Raw genomic sequence first — 16,466 nt, 5'->3', positions numbered from 1 at the left:
CGCTTTATTCTGGACCACCCCGCGAGTGGGAGTTCTCCCGTGTTCAGAAATTTTCTGGTACTGGTCTGTCAACGGTATTCATATTACCGCTTTTATTTTGCAAGCACACATGGGTGTGACCAACACATTTTTTGAATTATGATGACTGGCTGTGCCAATCCAGCCCTCGTGCAAAATATCCAGTAAGGAATAGGAGCTCTAGCAGGATGAACACTGTTCACTGGAGCTCAGGATGCATGCTGAAGACATTACTGATTTAAAAAGAAATCCCCCATTAATCTTATCCAGCACAGACTGAGCTTTAATTGCATTAAAAATTGTATGTCAGTGTGCACTGACTCTGCACTAAATGAAAAACGCATGTCAAAATAAAAGATGCATGAAAGGGTTTTTCAAAAAAATTTTTTTTTCTCATGCACCAACAAAAGCCTCAAAAGAATATTGTGCTGGGATGAAACAGAGAAACACAATTTCATGCCAAAACGAGTACTAAAATTGCTCTGCACCACCTCATCTGCATAAACGCAGCCTGAGTTACCACTCCATCCACTTCGCCACAAGTGGGTTTTTTCAGACACACGAAAATACCAAAATGGACTTGTTACAAACAGAAGTGATAGAAGTGCGAATGTGTTAAAGACTACTGCAGGCTGTGAGTCTGCGTGAAGAGTAATTCCGCGTCTCTTATCAGAATTGTCGCTTCATTATCGTCTCAAGGCCCTGATCTCTGTTCCTTGTCATTCTTGTACTCTCTGACTCATTATTCATGTCATCCGTGTTCCAGTTGCAGCTTTTTCTGACACCGTGTCAATGTGACGTCCAGAGTAAGCCTCCTGGGCTGTGCTCGGTACAGGCAGGGCTGAGTGAAGGAAGTAGGGGTTGATTAGGAGGGAGAAATGGGGAGATTCTGCCACAGCAAACAAAAACAGAGACACAAGCATGAGATGGAGACAATCCCACATCCTCCTTCATTTTCTCTTCCCCTGCTTCCCCCCCTCGATCCCCACCCTCAGGGGGGCACCTGACTTACTCTGAGACATTTTCTTGAGTGGAAAATCCAGCTGGAGTTTAAGTGCAAGGGTAAAGTATGGGCTTTAAGGGGGAGTTAAGCATCACTCAGGGCAGATCAAACCTGTGAAACTATTCCCTCGTTGCACCAGGGAGACTTGCTTTAACTCACCTCTCTTTCTTTGTGTTTCATCAACTCCCCTGAAGAGATGCAACAATATGTTAGATATTGAACAAGCAATGAACTAATTCTGTCAAAGTGGCACTCTCCCAGGAGCATATAGGATTTTTTTTTCTATCTTCCAAGTCGAGCGTCTTTTTCTAAAATGTTTAGCCTTCGTGACAGTTATTTGTATTTCTAAGAAAAACCTTGTTTTCTCAGTAGACAATACAAGGTGTCGAATTATGCTTTACTTTAATCTGACTGATGTATCCATGGACCAAATAAAAGAAGACATTCCATTTAGTACGATCTCTCCAGCTGAAAATTCCCTGTCATGACGTGCATTACACGCTGACCCTCTTTGCATTTAGCGGATTATTAGTAATGTAATGATGCCCCCCTCTTCCTGAGCTGCTTGTCTTTGATGTGTGCCCACGGGGTCAGGGTTCATCCTACCAATCAACAGAGGAGCAAACCCTGATTTTCTGAGGCAAATTAAGACAGAGTCATTATAGCCTCCACTTTCTGATTTTTTTTTTTCTTCAGTTCTTGCCCCATGAGGGAAATTCTTCATCTGCAGTCTTCTGCAGCTGAGCCGGCTGTTCTGAAGAGGCAAAATAATCCACCATGTCGACTCGCATCACTTGTGGCAAAACTGAAACATTTTCTGAGAGTTTTGTAATCCCAGAGAGTGATTTCTGCAACATCAAAATAAAGTAGGCTGTGCATTTCAAGTATTTTGTTTTTGCCAGAAGTTACATCCTTAAAGGTACAGTCAGTTTTTTTTTTTTTTTGAGGTTATTTAACAGAAAAAAAGGATACCGTACTTAAAAATATAAGTGTTAATTACAAACTTGTAATTAATCTATTAAAAATACATGGGAGCAAGCGTTGGTCTGTGGAAGGTGCCATGTTTACCCACCATATTTGACTGATGACGTTTTACTCATGTGTCTTAAGACCGACCACATACGCAGCAGGCCAAAGGCAGAGAAAAGAAGTCATAGGTGTTTTTGTGCTGTAGAGGGACATTTAAACTTGTGCCTGCAGCTTCAGACGCTATTTAGGATCATACCTATGTTTTACCATCGGAGACGGACTTCCCTTCACCAAAGAAGTAAAAATCCTCCTCACCTCCTGAAGTCAGGGCTCAAACATGCATAAACAGGCTTATTTATTCCTGATATTGTCACTATTTCTTATTGTCAGCAGATTAGACATGCAACCCTCCCACCCATCTCTGCTGACAATGAGCCAGCTAAACGACAACAACAGCCGGCTATAAGCTAAAAATCCAGTTAGGGATGTTCTTTCCCCCTGATAAACAGTTTGATTATATTCTTATGTCACATAACAGTCTATTCACTAAACGTCAGAGTCCAATGTTAGATCCACTTCAAGACAGTTTCACTAACGCTGGCTAACAGCAGCTAACAGAGGCTAACAGCAACTAAGAGAGGCTAACAGCAGCAAAAAACGCCAGTGCTTAAAAACAGAGAAGCCTTCATATCCTCATCAACTCAAATCAGTCATTGTGAACTCTGCTGTTGCTCCCTTTTCCTGTTTCAGGGCCAGTTGCATGCAGTTGGATTTATGGAGGACTGCACACAAGCATGTTTGCATGGGTTACGTACCCTTCTGTGCAGACAAATACCAATGCAAACTAACACAAACGCAGTGCCATAAAATAGACTTAATCCAGGGGTTTTCCCACATAGAGAAGTAATGCATTATGTGTCTCTGTTTCTGCTTTGTTTTGCATATAAAGTAATGGTTAACTTGAGAGTGTGTATAAATTGTTCTTACCAAAGCCTGCAGATGTGTACACCGTTGGTCAGTTGGACCAGTTTTGTGTTTAGATTCCTCGAATTCACAGAGGGGGAAGAGGATTTGAGCCAGATGACTGTTTGGTTGTCTGCAGCTCTCTATTCAATTCAAATGATTTTGACAGACCAGGACAGGCAACTGGTTAAAATGATGGAGTGACCATGTTAGTCTCCACATGTTACAGTCAGTTTTAACAGGCAGGATGATATCAGAAAAAAGCAAATGAAGAATTATAATATTATTTTATACAATATGTAGCAAAAACAGCTTTCTGGCATTGATAAACATCAATAACTGTCTTTAAAAGTCACAATGTGTCATTTCCACATGTTATATATGGATTTAAAAATAGGACTGGTTTATTTGGTGGTCCTTGGTGAGCATGTTGACAGATTTTGTTAGTTTTGAAAAGAGCAAGAAAAATCTATTTGTTTAATTTTGTTTAATTTTAATTAAGTTTCAGTTGGTAAAGATGGGAAGCAAAGATATTAAGGAAGTCTTTTGGAGTGTATGGACCTACATTGCATTGTTTAGACTTCATCCTCTGCATGGGACTGTAAATGCACTGTAAGTGTTTTCTCCATGAAGAAGAAGCTTTGAGGTTTTCTGTTTTATTTGCTGTGGGATCTTGTTTGGCCAAAAGCTGCAAAAGCCAGATCCTGCCAGCAAGTGTCTCTCCCACACACTCACAGACACAAAAGGGTGAGAGGTTGGGTACCCTGGGAAAATCTTGAAAAGTTCTTGCGCAGCTAAATTTAATATACATTTTGTTTTGTGGCTGCCTTCCCTGGTTTGTGCCAGGTCATTTTTAAACATAAGCGGGGTCTTGCTCTATGTTAAAAGTGCGATGGTGTCATCACCTTTACATGGAGCATCTGCATTTCACGATTTTTACGTTATTTATTTTTAATGAGAATCAAGATCGAGGCGAGAAAAAAAACAGCTTTTTTCTATTTAAGGTTTTGCTGCTCCCGTTACAGAGGAAATATTACATGGCTGCATCAGGTGTGATATGGATCTAGCGCACTCTAAATGGATCCACCTGAGGAGTTAAGAGGCAGCAGCGGTGTCTGTCACGCTTAGCCTCAGCAAAATGACAAATCCTTCTCCTTAAACCCCCTCAACGAGACATACACCAACATGGAGCACGTGATTTTTTTTTTCTCCCCCCACCTCCTCCTCCTGATCTTTTTCTTCGCCTCAATATAAGAAATACATTTAAGAGATGAATCAGAGAAAAGGCAATGAGCAAGAATGCAAAAAAGAAAAAAAAAAGTGGGGATTTTTGAAGGGGGAGCGCTGAATGTGTGTACCACCAAAGAGAAAAGGGATATGACTCAGAGCGCTTCATCTAACCACAAATGGACTCGGTCCTATATTGCCAGTTTCTATTTTAAAATTCTTATATCGGAATCAAGAGTGTCTGATAGCAGTTGTCTGGGAAAGGCGGGCGTGGTTTGTGGTCTTGTCTGACACTGTCTTTAGAAACACTTCCCAGCAAAGGTGGACCAGAGCTGGGACTTAAGTGTCACGGGAAATGGTGCCATATGTCCAAGTTGATTTCCCGGTGTTTCGACGCGTTTTGACAGTTGAAATGAAATATGATCTGCTGGTGGCGCAGCGAAGAGTTCTCGGGGTGTTGTCTGTATTTGAAAAGCAGGTGTTACTTTGTAAATCCCAAATCTCCTTTCTCATCTCCCACCTCGCTCCCGGCTTGTCTCTCACATCTGATGGGTGGTCATGTTCTGTATTTGGGAACATTTTAGGCAGCATCACAAATTGAGGGATGTGGAAATAAAAAAGACTTTGCGTGCTGCCTTTGGACCGTGCAAGCTGAATTAGACCCAACTTTTGAGTTTGTTAGTTGAGAGGCATGTGCATAGACAGCGAATGGTACTTGTGTTTTAATTAATACATGAAAGAATTACCGCAGTGGTCTCTTGATTTTTTATTTTTTTATAAGCTATTTTTTTCCCTCTCCTTGGCCAGCAATCAGAAAGTTCCCCTGAGCAGATTAGAAATACTTCAGTAAAGAACAAAGAAGCTGGGGAAAAAAAAGAGGCAAAATATTGATGAAGCTTTGTTCCTTAATATTAAGAATTCAAATGAGACTTTATTATTTTCTCCCCCCTCCCCCTCCCTCCCAGTGAATATCTTTACTCCACTAGAGCAAAACCTGCTCTGCGACCACTCGGATATTGGATTATGGATGCATCTCCCACCGTTGGAGCAAAAGCTTGACTCCGAGATTTGCTCTTTCTTCCAGAGATGTCGGCTACCAGTAGTATGGGGAATGAAACAATATGAAAAGACAAACAATCCTGAAGTACTCCTGCTGTGACCTCTGTGGGGGCACTCTTATTTGACTAAAGGCTACACCCTCCTTTATGCTGTGGAGAAAGCGTCCCTGTCAAACCGAAGCCCAGAACAATGGGGGCCAGCCTCGGGGAAACAGGGCCATTTGCATGCAGCTGTTTGCCGTTTCCCGGACCACAAAGGCCAATCAAAGGATCCTTAATGGAGGATGACAAGCGTCAGCCAACGCCTTTGCTCTCTGTCTGTGCCAGCCCTCGCCGCTCTGTCTACCCTCCCAAAGTGGCCCACTTTTTTTTTTCCCGGTCAGGCATTCCTTAACTTTTTTTCTCTCTCTCTATCCTGATGCCGTGGCCTTTGAAGGGTTAAAGGTTGGTCACGACAGCACTCTTGAGAGGGAACGCTCAGAGCAGCAAAGATCACCCCGAACATGTGTGTTACGGTCTACCGCGTGCAGTTGCCAAATGGCGATACCTCGACACCAAACCTCCATTATCTTTTCGCTTCATCTCCAGGGTTTTAAGAGCCACAGAGTGTAACTCTGTGGATGGTTTTAGATGCACCCATCTGAGCCACAGTGCCACTTCCAATTTCAAGGGTGTTGATAGAAAACAAAATATGTATTATGAGGGGGATTGTCACCAGTGAATTATAGGCTGTCAACTGGAGAAGCCGAAGAAGAAGAAGGAGGAAAAAAAAAAACACCCAGAATGCAACATATTGAGAAGCAGTCCCAGCCTTTGCTTTGCTCTCTTGAGCTCAATAGACAGCTTAGCAGGCAGGTCAGGGGGAGGAATCTGAAAAGCTACTTTCCTCTCGCAGTCACTCACTGACCAGAATGCATGATAAGACTTCATGTCAACAAGGCCAGGAATAGAGATCACAGCCAATTATAGCCAAGTCAAAGTGGTTACCATGGCTAAACATAATTCAGCTCTCTCAATAATTTTGCCATTTCAAGTTAATCTGAGGTACGGATACATTTGGAGCAGTCTGTTCTCTGCAGTGTTTGTGCTATGGATTTTTCCTGCAGTTTTCTCGACACCGTTTTTTCTTTTTCTTTTTTCTTTTTCCTGCAGCTGGTGCCCTTCTGTCGCAATCTTCAACTGCTGCAAAGTTGAACAGTCAAACAAAGCACAGAACGCGAGATGAAAAGCTTTTCATGCCTCCCTAAGACATTGACATTTGTGCACACAAACAGTCTTCCCCCTCCTCTCCAGAATCTCGCAAAACTTGTTTAAACTGAGAAAATCTACACGAAAGGATACCGACACCCAGAAACCTCTTATTGCCACAAGGTTTTTCCTTCATAGCCGCGTTTAAATCCTAAGATCTTAAGCAAAACCCAATTAAATCAACCGAAAATATTTTACTTTGAATTCGGCTCTGTTCTTCTTCTTACAGTACCAAAAAAAATTAAATAAATCATTATATGCATTTTAACTTTTTTAGACAGATTTGTCATTACTTGCCCAATTACAAGTTGACAAGACGGTCATTAATGAGGCCGAGACTATCTACAGTTTGGAAAAGAAGCAATTTGTTCTTTAGGCCGCCAGTATGGTCTAGATACTCCCCCTAATTGATGTACTGTTAGCCTATAACCAGAGAAATCTATACAAGCGAGGGAGGAGGATGCCGCCGAGGCACAGGCCTAATCAATCGTTAGGCTTCTGTTGACAACAGCATGCTATCATGCCATAGCGGTCTGATAGATGGGCAGAGTAGTTAGTGGACAACCAGAGAAAGGAGGTTACAAAAGGCAGATGGCGTGTGCGTGCGTGTGTGTGTCCACGAGGGTGTTTCAGCCGAAAGACTCGTCTCCCTGCTTAGAATTTTAAAACCCCATGAAATGCATTCTTTCTGTCTGTCCTCTCTAGCTGCCGTGATAAACCCGTCACTCCTTCCATAAGGAATGGCAGGCGGGCCGATCATTAGTCTTTGCAGCAAAGCCGACGACTTCTCTCTGTGTTTTATCATCCGCCATTCTGGACAGGTTTTCTGAAAGGTTTGGGTAATTGTAGTAGTTATTGGGAAAGATGGAGTGACCCCGCAGCCCTCCACTTATGGCTCGGCTACAATGACGTCTCCTAATGAGGTGATAAACAGTCCAGCTAAGCAGAATCTACTGGCCATTAGATAGATCATGGTATTATAATGAAATGTCTAGTGGCCGAATGCCAGAGAATTTATACCATTAGTTTCATATTTTGCTCTCCTGCTACCGCTTCTAGTGTGTGCAGGAGTTTTTCCTAATGCACAATGACTTTAACATTATATTCTCAACAGTGTGTGTTTCACAGATGTTATTTTTTTTGTCTGTTTGCTGGTGTGACATGTACAGACTGACATAGAATATCATTATAACCGGGGCCAGGCACAGCGGGCTGGAATGGCTAGCTGACGTGTGTGTTGGGGTTTAAGGGTAGGAATTTCAAGCCCGAATCACTTCAGCTTTGAGCGGTTCAGACAATGCTAATTGCATCAGACCCTGACTGTCAAAAGTGTGAGGATAATTAGAGTGAGGGGGCAATGTGAACCCGGGGTGGTAAGTGTTAGTACATGACAATGCTCAGAAGCCAATGGGAGCATGGAAAAGGTAACAGGCTGAAAGGAGGGCTAATTAGGAGAGAGCAGTGCAGAAAATACAAATGGTAGCTGCCCCCTCAGGGGCCCACCATTGCTGCAAACAACGGCGATTATTGACAGTTCATGCAGCGCTCTGCTTGCACTTCTTAAATGGAACACATTTCCATGTTCTGCTTAGATTTTACCTAATTGTTTTCTCAAAATTGCAGACAGTTACGTTTTTTTCTTCCTTTCTTTTTCTTTCGGGATTTTTTTTGTAGTTCAGATCATTTTAACCCCACATAATGGATCTTTTGCTTTTGCTTTCTCCAGTTTTGTTCCCTCTCTCTTTGTAAATCATCATATCTGTGGCTCCACTCTATTCGTGACGCGGCAGTTTATTACTTAGGGGAAGAAAAAAAAAGTTAGGAAATGAAATGCAGAGAAATAACCTGTCCCAGTGTAATTTGCTGAAAGGAGGCAGATATTTGAATGAAATAGTTAATATTCCCCTTAAAGCAGAGCTATTTGGCTGCGCTCCATCTATAGATTTTTCCTCCCGTGTGGACTCCAGACTGTCCCCTGTTCGATCGCCGGCACTGTAAAATGGATTATATTACACTCCTTTCTGCTGGGATTTTGCCCTTTTTTCCCTTCTTCTTCTTCTTCTTCTTCTTCTTCTTCTTCTTTTCTTTACAGAGCAAGAAAAGCAAAAGAAACAAATGCTGGGGTGGAGGTCTCTAACGACCGTAAAACAAACTATTCTCTGTCCAGTTCAGTTTGGCTCTGTGGTGGATGTTCTCTATAGGTGGAGACCTTCCGGATGCACTGTGGCCTTTGTATTTGCTCAAGAATTTATGAGGTTACCATTGGTCTCCAGTGATTCAAAATTTGATGTCTTAGCCAAAAGGCTTAGACCACAAAGCGATGGAGACATGAATTGTTTCGTCTTTCCCCGGTCTTATATCGCGTGTAATGGCCTTTCTGTTTAAAACTGTGGTAAACATTGGACTGCTGTTGCCTATTTATTTTGTGCCAGCGGATTTTTACTGCATGATGTGTGGTCTTATTGTATCAAGAGCAGTGATCCTTTTAACTCTTTCTTTTTTCCCCCTGATTTAATGTGCTTCTTCTCTGTCTCCGTGCGTTTCACCCCACTGTCAGGGTTCAGCCGAGCGGCCTTGCCTTTCGGGCTGGTCCGGAGGGAGCTCTCATGTGAAGGATATGCAATTGATCTCCGCTGCCCGGGGAGTGATGTCATTATGATCGAGACGGCCAACTACGGCCGGACTGACGACAAGATCTGCGATGCTGACCCGTTCCAGATGGAGAACGTCCAATGCTACCTCCCCGACGCCTACAAGATTATATCACAAAGGTAAAAAAAAAAAAAAAAAAAACTCATGAAAGGGCGGATCTTATTTCACAAACACAACCAGGAGCTGAGGACTAAAAGTAAGGCTCTTGTTTTTTTGTTTTTTTTGTTCCCCCCTCTCTCCGCGCCAGACATTCCCTCGCACAAAAGAACTGTTAAAATTATCGCCCCACTCGTGCAGCCACCTACATACCGGACAATTAATCGACATCTCACACCTTCTTAAATGTAATTTATTCGTCCATTGACGAGATTATGTAGGTGGCATTTGAAATTTTCGAAAACTGGGGCGCACATTAATTCTTGACAGGCAGGAATTGACATCCGTGCTGCAGAGCTCTTCACACCAGCTGCGCGTTGTTGCCTCTGTTTGAGTCATAATCAGCGTAGCTCAGAGAACTGCGAGTCACATGAACACCCTCTTAATTCCCTATCTGGAACATTGGGCTTGCTTTGTTCAAACACTTGTAGTGCATTGAAGTGGCTTTGCCTCAGGTAGTGAGCAATGCCCATCATCATGCCTTTTATCCTGGTTACCCTCTCACAGGATGCTGCCTCTCTGTCAAATGACATCACAGCAACACTTTAGCTCCACTGCTGCTTACCCCTAGAGGAGTGTGTATTTTTAAAGGGCACTGGATGAACTATTCATAAATAGTAACCAGCACAGTTCATCTTCTAATGCACTGCTCTGTCTTTAACCTGCCCCCTCCGTGTGCTAGCTTCTGAGCATCATCGCCCACCATCTCAGACCTCTGGGATTTTTCCCTGCTTCGCTCTCTTCTGTATTTACTCCCATGAGGTCCGGCACTGCACAATAGTTTCAGGGATAGATCAAATCCAGCAATCTTATTCTGTCTTTCTAAATTTACAGCACCGCCTCAGTACGCTCGCAGAGTAACATGCTGCTGACGGTGTCCATGCCCCTCGGTTTGACTGCAACCTGCCACACTGTGCGCCACATCTGTTGACAAGTCAGACTCTCACTCGCCGAAGCTACACTTCAAACTTATCTCAATTGAAGATTCCCTGGAGGCAGTGTGTGAGCGAAGGCTTTGAGAAGAGTCTGCACCACAAGCCCTTAACCAGAATTATTCTAATGATTCAGATCAGAGGAAATGGGCTCCTGACCGTAATTAAAGTTGATGTGATAACCGGGGATGTTAAAGCAGTCACAAAGCTTTGGCAGACACTGATCAGCCCTCCTTCAGTCTGCAGGAAACCAGAACAAGAACAACTAAGACAACATTGACACAGACTGCCCTGCCAGAATCATCAAGATTAACAAAAGGCAATAGCTCCACAGACATAAACAAACATATTAAACAAGATTGGGGAGACAGAAACAGTGGGGAGCCTGCTGCACAGAGTGGCAGTTTTTGCTGGTTTGGAAATTGCGATAGAAAGTATTCATCAACCGCCTGTTTTTCCACAACAACAACAACAAAAAACCAACTAACAGGAATCAAATGGCTTGATTTTCAGCATCTACATCATAGTGTTTTGTCAAGTGAAATGTTTTGTTGTTCACGCAAAAAAGTGTCTGGTTGAAAGATGCATGAAGGAACTGATGGAACCTCAGGTTTGTAGGTCACTTTAATATTCAGGTGATCATCCCCTCAGAGATGTACTGTAAATGGACGGTATGTCTGACCTTTCTCTCTGTCTGCTCTTCTCCCTCCACCTCTCAGTTTTCCACCAGCACAACTGCAAAAAGATAATCTAAATACGCCTGTTTTGCTGACTTCCATTACCTTATTTCAATGGCCGCCCATTCCGTGACCTGTTACAAAATGCCCGAATAAAACTTTAACCAGATCAAAGGTGCAGCGTTTTCATAGAAAGCAAGCAAGACTTCAAGGACTTCACTTTCATTAGATTGTGCTCGGTGCAATAAAGATTGCATGCAGTGATTTCAGCTGCAGTTTAAAACAGAGGAAGACTGTCAGGATGCTTAGCAACAACACATCTGCTGTTCTCCAGAGCACGAGGACTAAAACTTAAGAATAAATGCCACAGTGGGTTCATTAGTATTTATATCCTTTACTTGAAGGTGCACCGATTGATATTTTGTAGTTACAATGAATCAAGCGATAATGTGCAATGTGAAGGGTTTTCTCCTGTAACAATGAACCCTTCAGAGCATCGGCCCCCAACTCTCCAGTTATCCCTCGGTTCATCTTTTAACTCCTGGCTTTGGTTTCCTGGACTGCATCAGACTCACTGCACGTCTCTGTCTGTAACCACAGGCTGTATATAAATGATGGAAGTAGCCACCATGATACTGAAGTCCCATTATGAGGCTTTGAAATGAGCATCTTTGCCATCTTGACGTTCTTAGACCGGATCTGGATCTGACAGAGAAATCGACCATCCATTTATCTATTCATCCATTTTCTTGACCACGTATCCAATTCAGGGTCACAGCAGAGCTGCAGCCTATCCCAGCTACAAGGTACACCCTGGACAGTCCATCATGGCCTCATTAAGAGAGTGTTTTTACTGCGGTCATAAATCAAGCGAGCAGCGGGGTCATTTCAGTACAGTTTGACCTCTTTTTGCAACCAGGAATCACCCACTACTGACCGGCCATTATTCAGAATGCAAGTTTAAGACATTTACACGACAGCTACACTTTAGACAATACTAAGACACTTCCATTTTTATATACAGTCTGCATCTCCAACAAACAACTCAGTGAAACACACAAGTCCTCAGCTGGAGACCCATATAATTATAGCTGCAGGTAACAGAGACCAAAACAGCGCTTAAAGGACACCAAATGATCTCTAATGTTTCAGCGCTTTGTGTAGATAGGCAGGCGTTTCTGTATTCTTCTACCCTTATTTAACCAAAAAGTGGGAAAAAAACAAAAGGTTTGACTTCAAGTGGCACCCACGCTACTGCTTTTAAGAGCAGATCGCTTTTCATTTTGAAACTCCTGCTTGTGTTTGGGTAATAAGTAGGTAGATTTTCTTACTTACTGACCCAGAAATAATGTCCACTGATTGCTGCTTTTGAGCTCTCTTAAGACCAGGAGTGCTCACCAAAAAGTGAATGCCAGCCCAAGGTTTACTCGTCTTTTACTGTTTTGCTTTGTTTTTTTTTAAATCACTTTGCATTCTCTGCCTCCTCCGACAGCTGCACTCCTGTTTCCTTTGCCAGGTAGGGTTTCCAGCATCCGCTAATTCAGCTACCCGGGGAAAGTTCCTGATATTTGTGGAAATATAAAAAGTGCTGTCCTCTTTCTGTTTTGGTTGTGCAGTCAAGCCTTTATTTCCTCTGGAAGATTTTGTACCACGTGGCAGACAGAACTCATCAAAGTGACTGTGCACGTAATGATAAGTTGTAATGATAAGCCCAATGCATGCAAGCATTGAAAATAAATGACTCACTGAAAAATGCTCACTTTCAAGGAATATGTTACTCTGCTGTGAATGTTTTTAGTGAATTGATATTGGTTACTCATCTATAGGCAACACCTAAATACGCTAGTTTTATCTCTCTGATATACTCTTCTAAATCCATGACAACACAACACAATGTGCATTTTGTATGTATAAATGTTAATATGCACAGTATAGCAGCTACAGTATAACTGTCAGCTGACCAAGTGCCAGAGTATTTTCCTCTGAAAATAAGTACAAGCACAAAATGAATTACACAAGCAATTTACAAATACCTGCAACCATAATTACTTGATTAAATATACCCTCTATCACCGGGGCTGTCGTCTGTCCGACTCATAAACTCATAACGTAGAAGTAAATCAAATATGTTGGGGTGCATTTTAATCAAGTGTGTTGTTCTTATCTGCCATCAGTCAGTTCACATTTTGATGCAGTGACCCTTCTCCTTTGCAGCAGCTCTCTTGAGCATTCACTGCAGTGAAGCCACAAAAGCACCTCTCCTAAGTGCAGCTGGCAGCGTTAGTGTCAGTGATGTTCAAACCGTGGCCGATGATGCCGATGCTATTTGTTAACTCCTTAATGGGAGCCCCCACCGCCACCCCCACACGTTTATAATCCATTAGTTTGAAGAAAATGGCTCTTGTTGTTAAGATGCATGCTCTGTCTCTTAATGCACACACATTTACCTTTACGTTCATTAATTCGACGAGAGCCAAAAAGTGCACTGTCATGGTTTCGTGTGGTTGCCGTGCAGCACAACTCCCATTTGCAGTGACAGGAAGCTTCTCGAATGACTAATGGTTCTTTGTCCGGTCTTCAAATGTACGTCCAACTTGAATTTGTGCTTCAGACCTTCTGAAAAATTTATCTGAGGCTTGCAAATTGCTTAATGTCCTATTTTGGTGCCATTTTCTTTCTTTCTTTCTTTCTGTCTTTCTTTTTTCTGGCTCGCCTCTGTCACTGGTGACATTCTCAATCCCTCCATCTCAACAGAGCTTGATTGAAGTGGAGCCAATTTCAGCCTATGCAGTATTTAAACAAACTCAGTCCACTGCTGTTCTTTTCCTTCCCCACCTCCCTTCCTTTTCTTCTGATTTACTCGAACTTTTTCAGCGCCCAGAAACATCTGCTAACATGCACACATGCCGTCTCTGCAATCCGCACGTCAGACTCTGACTTAGGGACACCATTTCACACTGCAAGGCCTCTCATCGAAATGACGCTCTCGTGCCATGCAGAGGAGCTGCTGTTGCACTAGAGGCCAGCCATTCATGTCCACTGCATGTCACTGCCACCTGTCGCGTGTGTCTTAATGAATGTCTTCTCTTTCAATAGCAGTACGAAGACAAATTCCTAACATGCCTTTAGCAGCTCTTTCGCTCTGTCGTTCATCACATCATGCTCATTTACTCTTCCTTAATGTTTTCATTCCTCTCTCTCTGTTTGCAAAGGTTTAAACTTGAGTGCATTTGTGACAGCTCTGGCTGGGATTTGATCAATTACAGTGTAGCTGTAACGATGAACTTTCTCCCCCCTCCCGGCCTCATCTTTGTTATTAATGTTATCTTTGAGGAGTGCTCTTGCTGTGGGTAGTCATGATGAAATCTCTGGTCAATCTTTTTTTCTTCTTTAGGTGCAACAACCGTACGCAGTGCGTGGTTGTCACTGGCTCTGATGTCTTTCCCGATCCATGCCCTGGCACCTACAAGTACTTAGAGGTCCAGTATGAGTGTGTTCCATATAGTAAGTACCGCTATCCAAATCTCATACTGAAATCTTACTGTGTGCAATTGAAAATGGTGTGATGTAACCGCTGTGTCTCATCATTTGCAAGTATTTTGCAGTTTGCCCTTATGGACGGTGCTCCTGCTGATGTATTTGAAACGGGATTGTAGCATTAATGACGCTAAGTTATGCTGAAATATGAAGTGTTTTAGTCATTTAAAGCTCCAGTTCACCCCAATAATGAAACAAAATCGAAATTACATTTAATGGAATCCACCCATGCAGGTCGTTTTAGAAGTTTAAATCGCCTTATTTGACATCCGTTTGACCCTAATTCTGGCTCTGGTTCCAAATAACTGGATTAATTAAAGGCTTCTTTTTTTTTTTTACTGACCATCCTGCCTTGGTCTTATTTGGGAAACATTCAAGAAGCTTTATTCCTGTTTTCACTTGACCCTGCTTGATAAAATAGCAACTATTACTGCTGGCAGTTTGGTTAATGTTAAGTTTGCAAGAGCAAAAACGTCTTTTAAGAGGTTGAGGTCCGCCACACGTTCTCTGACAGGGTCAAACAAAAATGTTACACGCAACGCACAAAAAGCAGATTTGAGTCTGGATTCGGATCCATATATAAAGCTCCATCCCTGTCTGCAGCGGTGATGTATTTGTGGAGCACGCGGGACTGAAAAGTTGTAATTAAAGTATTTCAATAGCAAAATCTCTTTCAGGACCAGTATTGCTGTTTGTCTGGATAAACCGCAGCGCTTACTGTCAAGAGTTATCACTGGAACTACTTTCCACTGAACAAACAGCCCTAGTAAAAGGTTTTTTTCCCCCTTTTTTAAAACTGTCTCTTTTGTATTTGGCTTCTAGCAGAAATTTCAGCAGTTTTCATGAGCAAAACAAAACACATACAAAAAAAAGAAAAAAAATCCCAAAACTATCCGCATGAGGCGATACCATTAGGAGTGTGGAAGAAAATATGTTTACTAGTAATTTCGTTGAGCTGACCTTCCACCGGCCTTAACTTCAGATTTATTGTCTTTCGCCGAGATGTTACAAATAATTGGGTACACTGGGTTTTTTTTTTTGCATTCATACAGTGTGTTCAGTCATTTAATTTGAGAACACATTGAATAAGAGGCAGATTAAAAAGTAAAATGAATGTGCATCTGCTCTCAGATTAAACCAGAACTCATGTATTCAGCTGTGAAGTGTCTCTAGTATTCCATTATGAAAGTGGCTTAATTAAATCGCTTGAGAGTTGGTTGGTTTGTTTCTGGTGTCTAGTTTAACTAAATCTACCTTAAAAGAGTGTTATAGACTAGTTTATAAAAAGTTAGTCCAGGCTTCATCCCTGCATGAGAAAGTCCTTTGTATTTAAATTGATGAAATGTAAACATATTCAGAAATATTCACTCTTTTTTTTCTTCTTCTTTCAAACAGACCTCCCTTTCACCTCCTGTCTAATCCCCCCGACTAACCTCTTTGCTCTCGATTTTTTTTCTCCTTCTTTTCAACGTTCGATCTCTCACATATTGTCTCCAGCCCTCCCACCCCATTCCTCTGCCCCAGTATATATGCAGCTTCGACAGCCCACTAAAGAAACTCCATATTAGGCCGAATATCCATCAGTCATCTCATGTGCTGTTGCTCTCTTTGGCTCATTTGAGAGTTTGGTCTGTAACATTAGCACCGTGTCATGTTTTACGTGTGTGGGCGAGCAAGTTTGGAAGCGAGTTTTGATTTGTGTTTATAAAGTTTGAACAAATTCCACCCGCAGTCAATACAAGCCAAAAATAATTACTGTGCTGTTTCTCTAAGAATGTTATCCATCTAAATATGAGCAGAACTTTGAGATTTCTATTCTCCTGCCACTTAGGGGGAAGCATTTTTAGAGGGATTTGCTCTGCTTTTGCAGTGGCCAGTGCATTATTTTGTTGGCAGACAAAGACAGCGAAAACGAAATGTTTAATGCGCTGGAAAACACGGCACGTAGCTCGTCTCTGGTCATATAACTTGTCTGTTTTTATATCCTAGGGACGAGAGGCCGTTTTCACTAACAAACATCCTTGTT

At 42.3% G+C, this 16,466-nt stretch overlaps 1 protein-coding gene across 9 annotated transcripts in view; it reads left to right on the top strand.

The window, feature by feature from the left end:
• Window positions 1-16,466, top strand: part of LOC134616316 (adhesion G protein-coupled receptor L2-like) — a 90,062-nt gene that overhangs the window by 27,891 nt on the left and 45,705 nt on the right. For all 9 annotated transcript variants that reach the window (XM_063461108.1, XM_063461105.1, XM_063461104.1 and 6 more), the window contains exons 3-4: window positions 9,044-9,257; window positions 14,298-14,407. In XM_063461108.1, the coding sequence (XP_063317178.1) occupies window positions 9,044-9,257; window positions 14,298-14,407 (324 nt within the window). The remainder of the gene's footprint in view (window positions 1-9,043; window positions 9,258-14,297; window positions 14,408-16,466) is intronic.

Source organism: Pelmatolapia mariae, linkage group LG18 (genome assembly GCF_036321145.2).
Source record: "Pelmatolapia mariae isolate MD_Pm_ZW linkage group LG18, Pm_UMD_F_2, whole genome shotgun sequence".
Lineage (NCBI taxonomy): Eukaryota > Metazoa > Chordata > Actinopteri > Cichliformes > Cichlidae > Pelmatolapia > Pelmatolapia mariae.
This window is presented reverse-complemented; position numbering and strand designations above follow the sequence as displayed.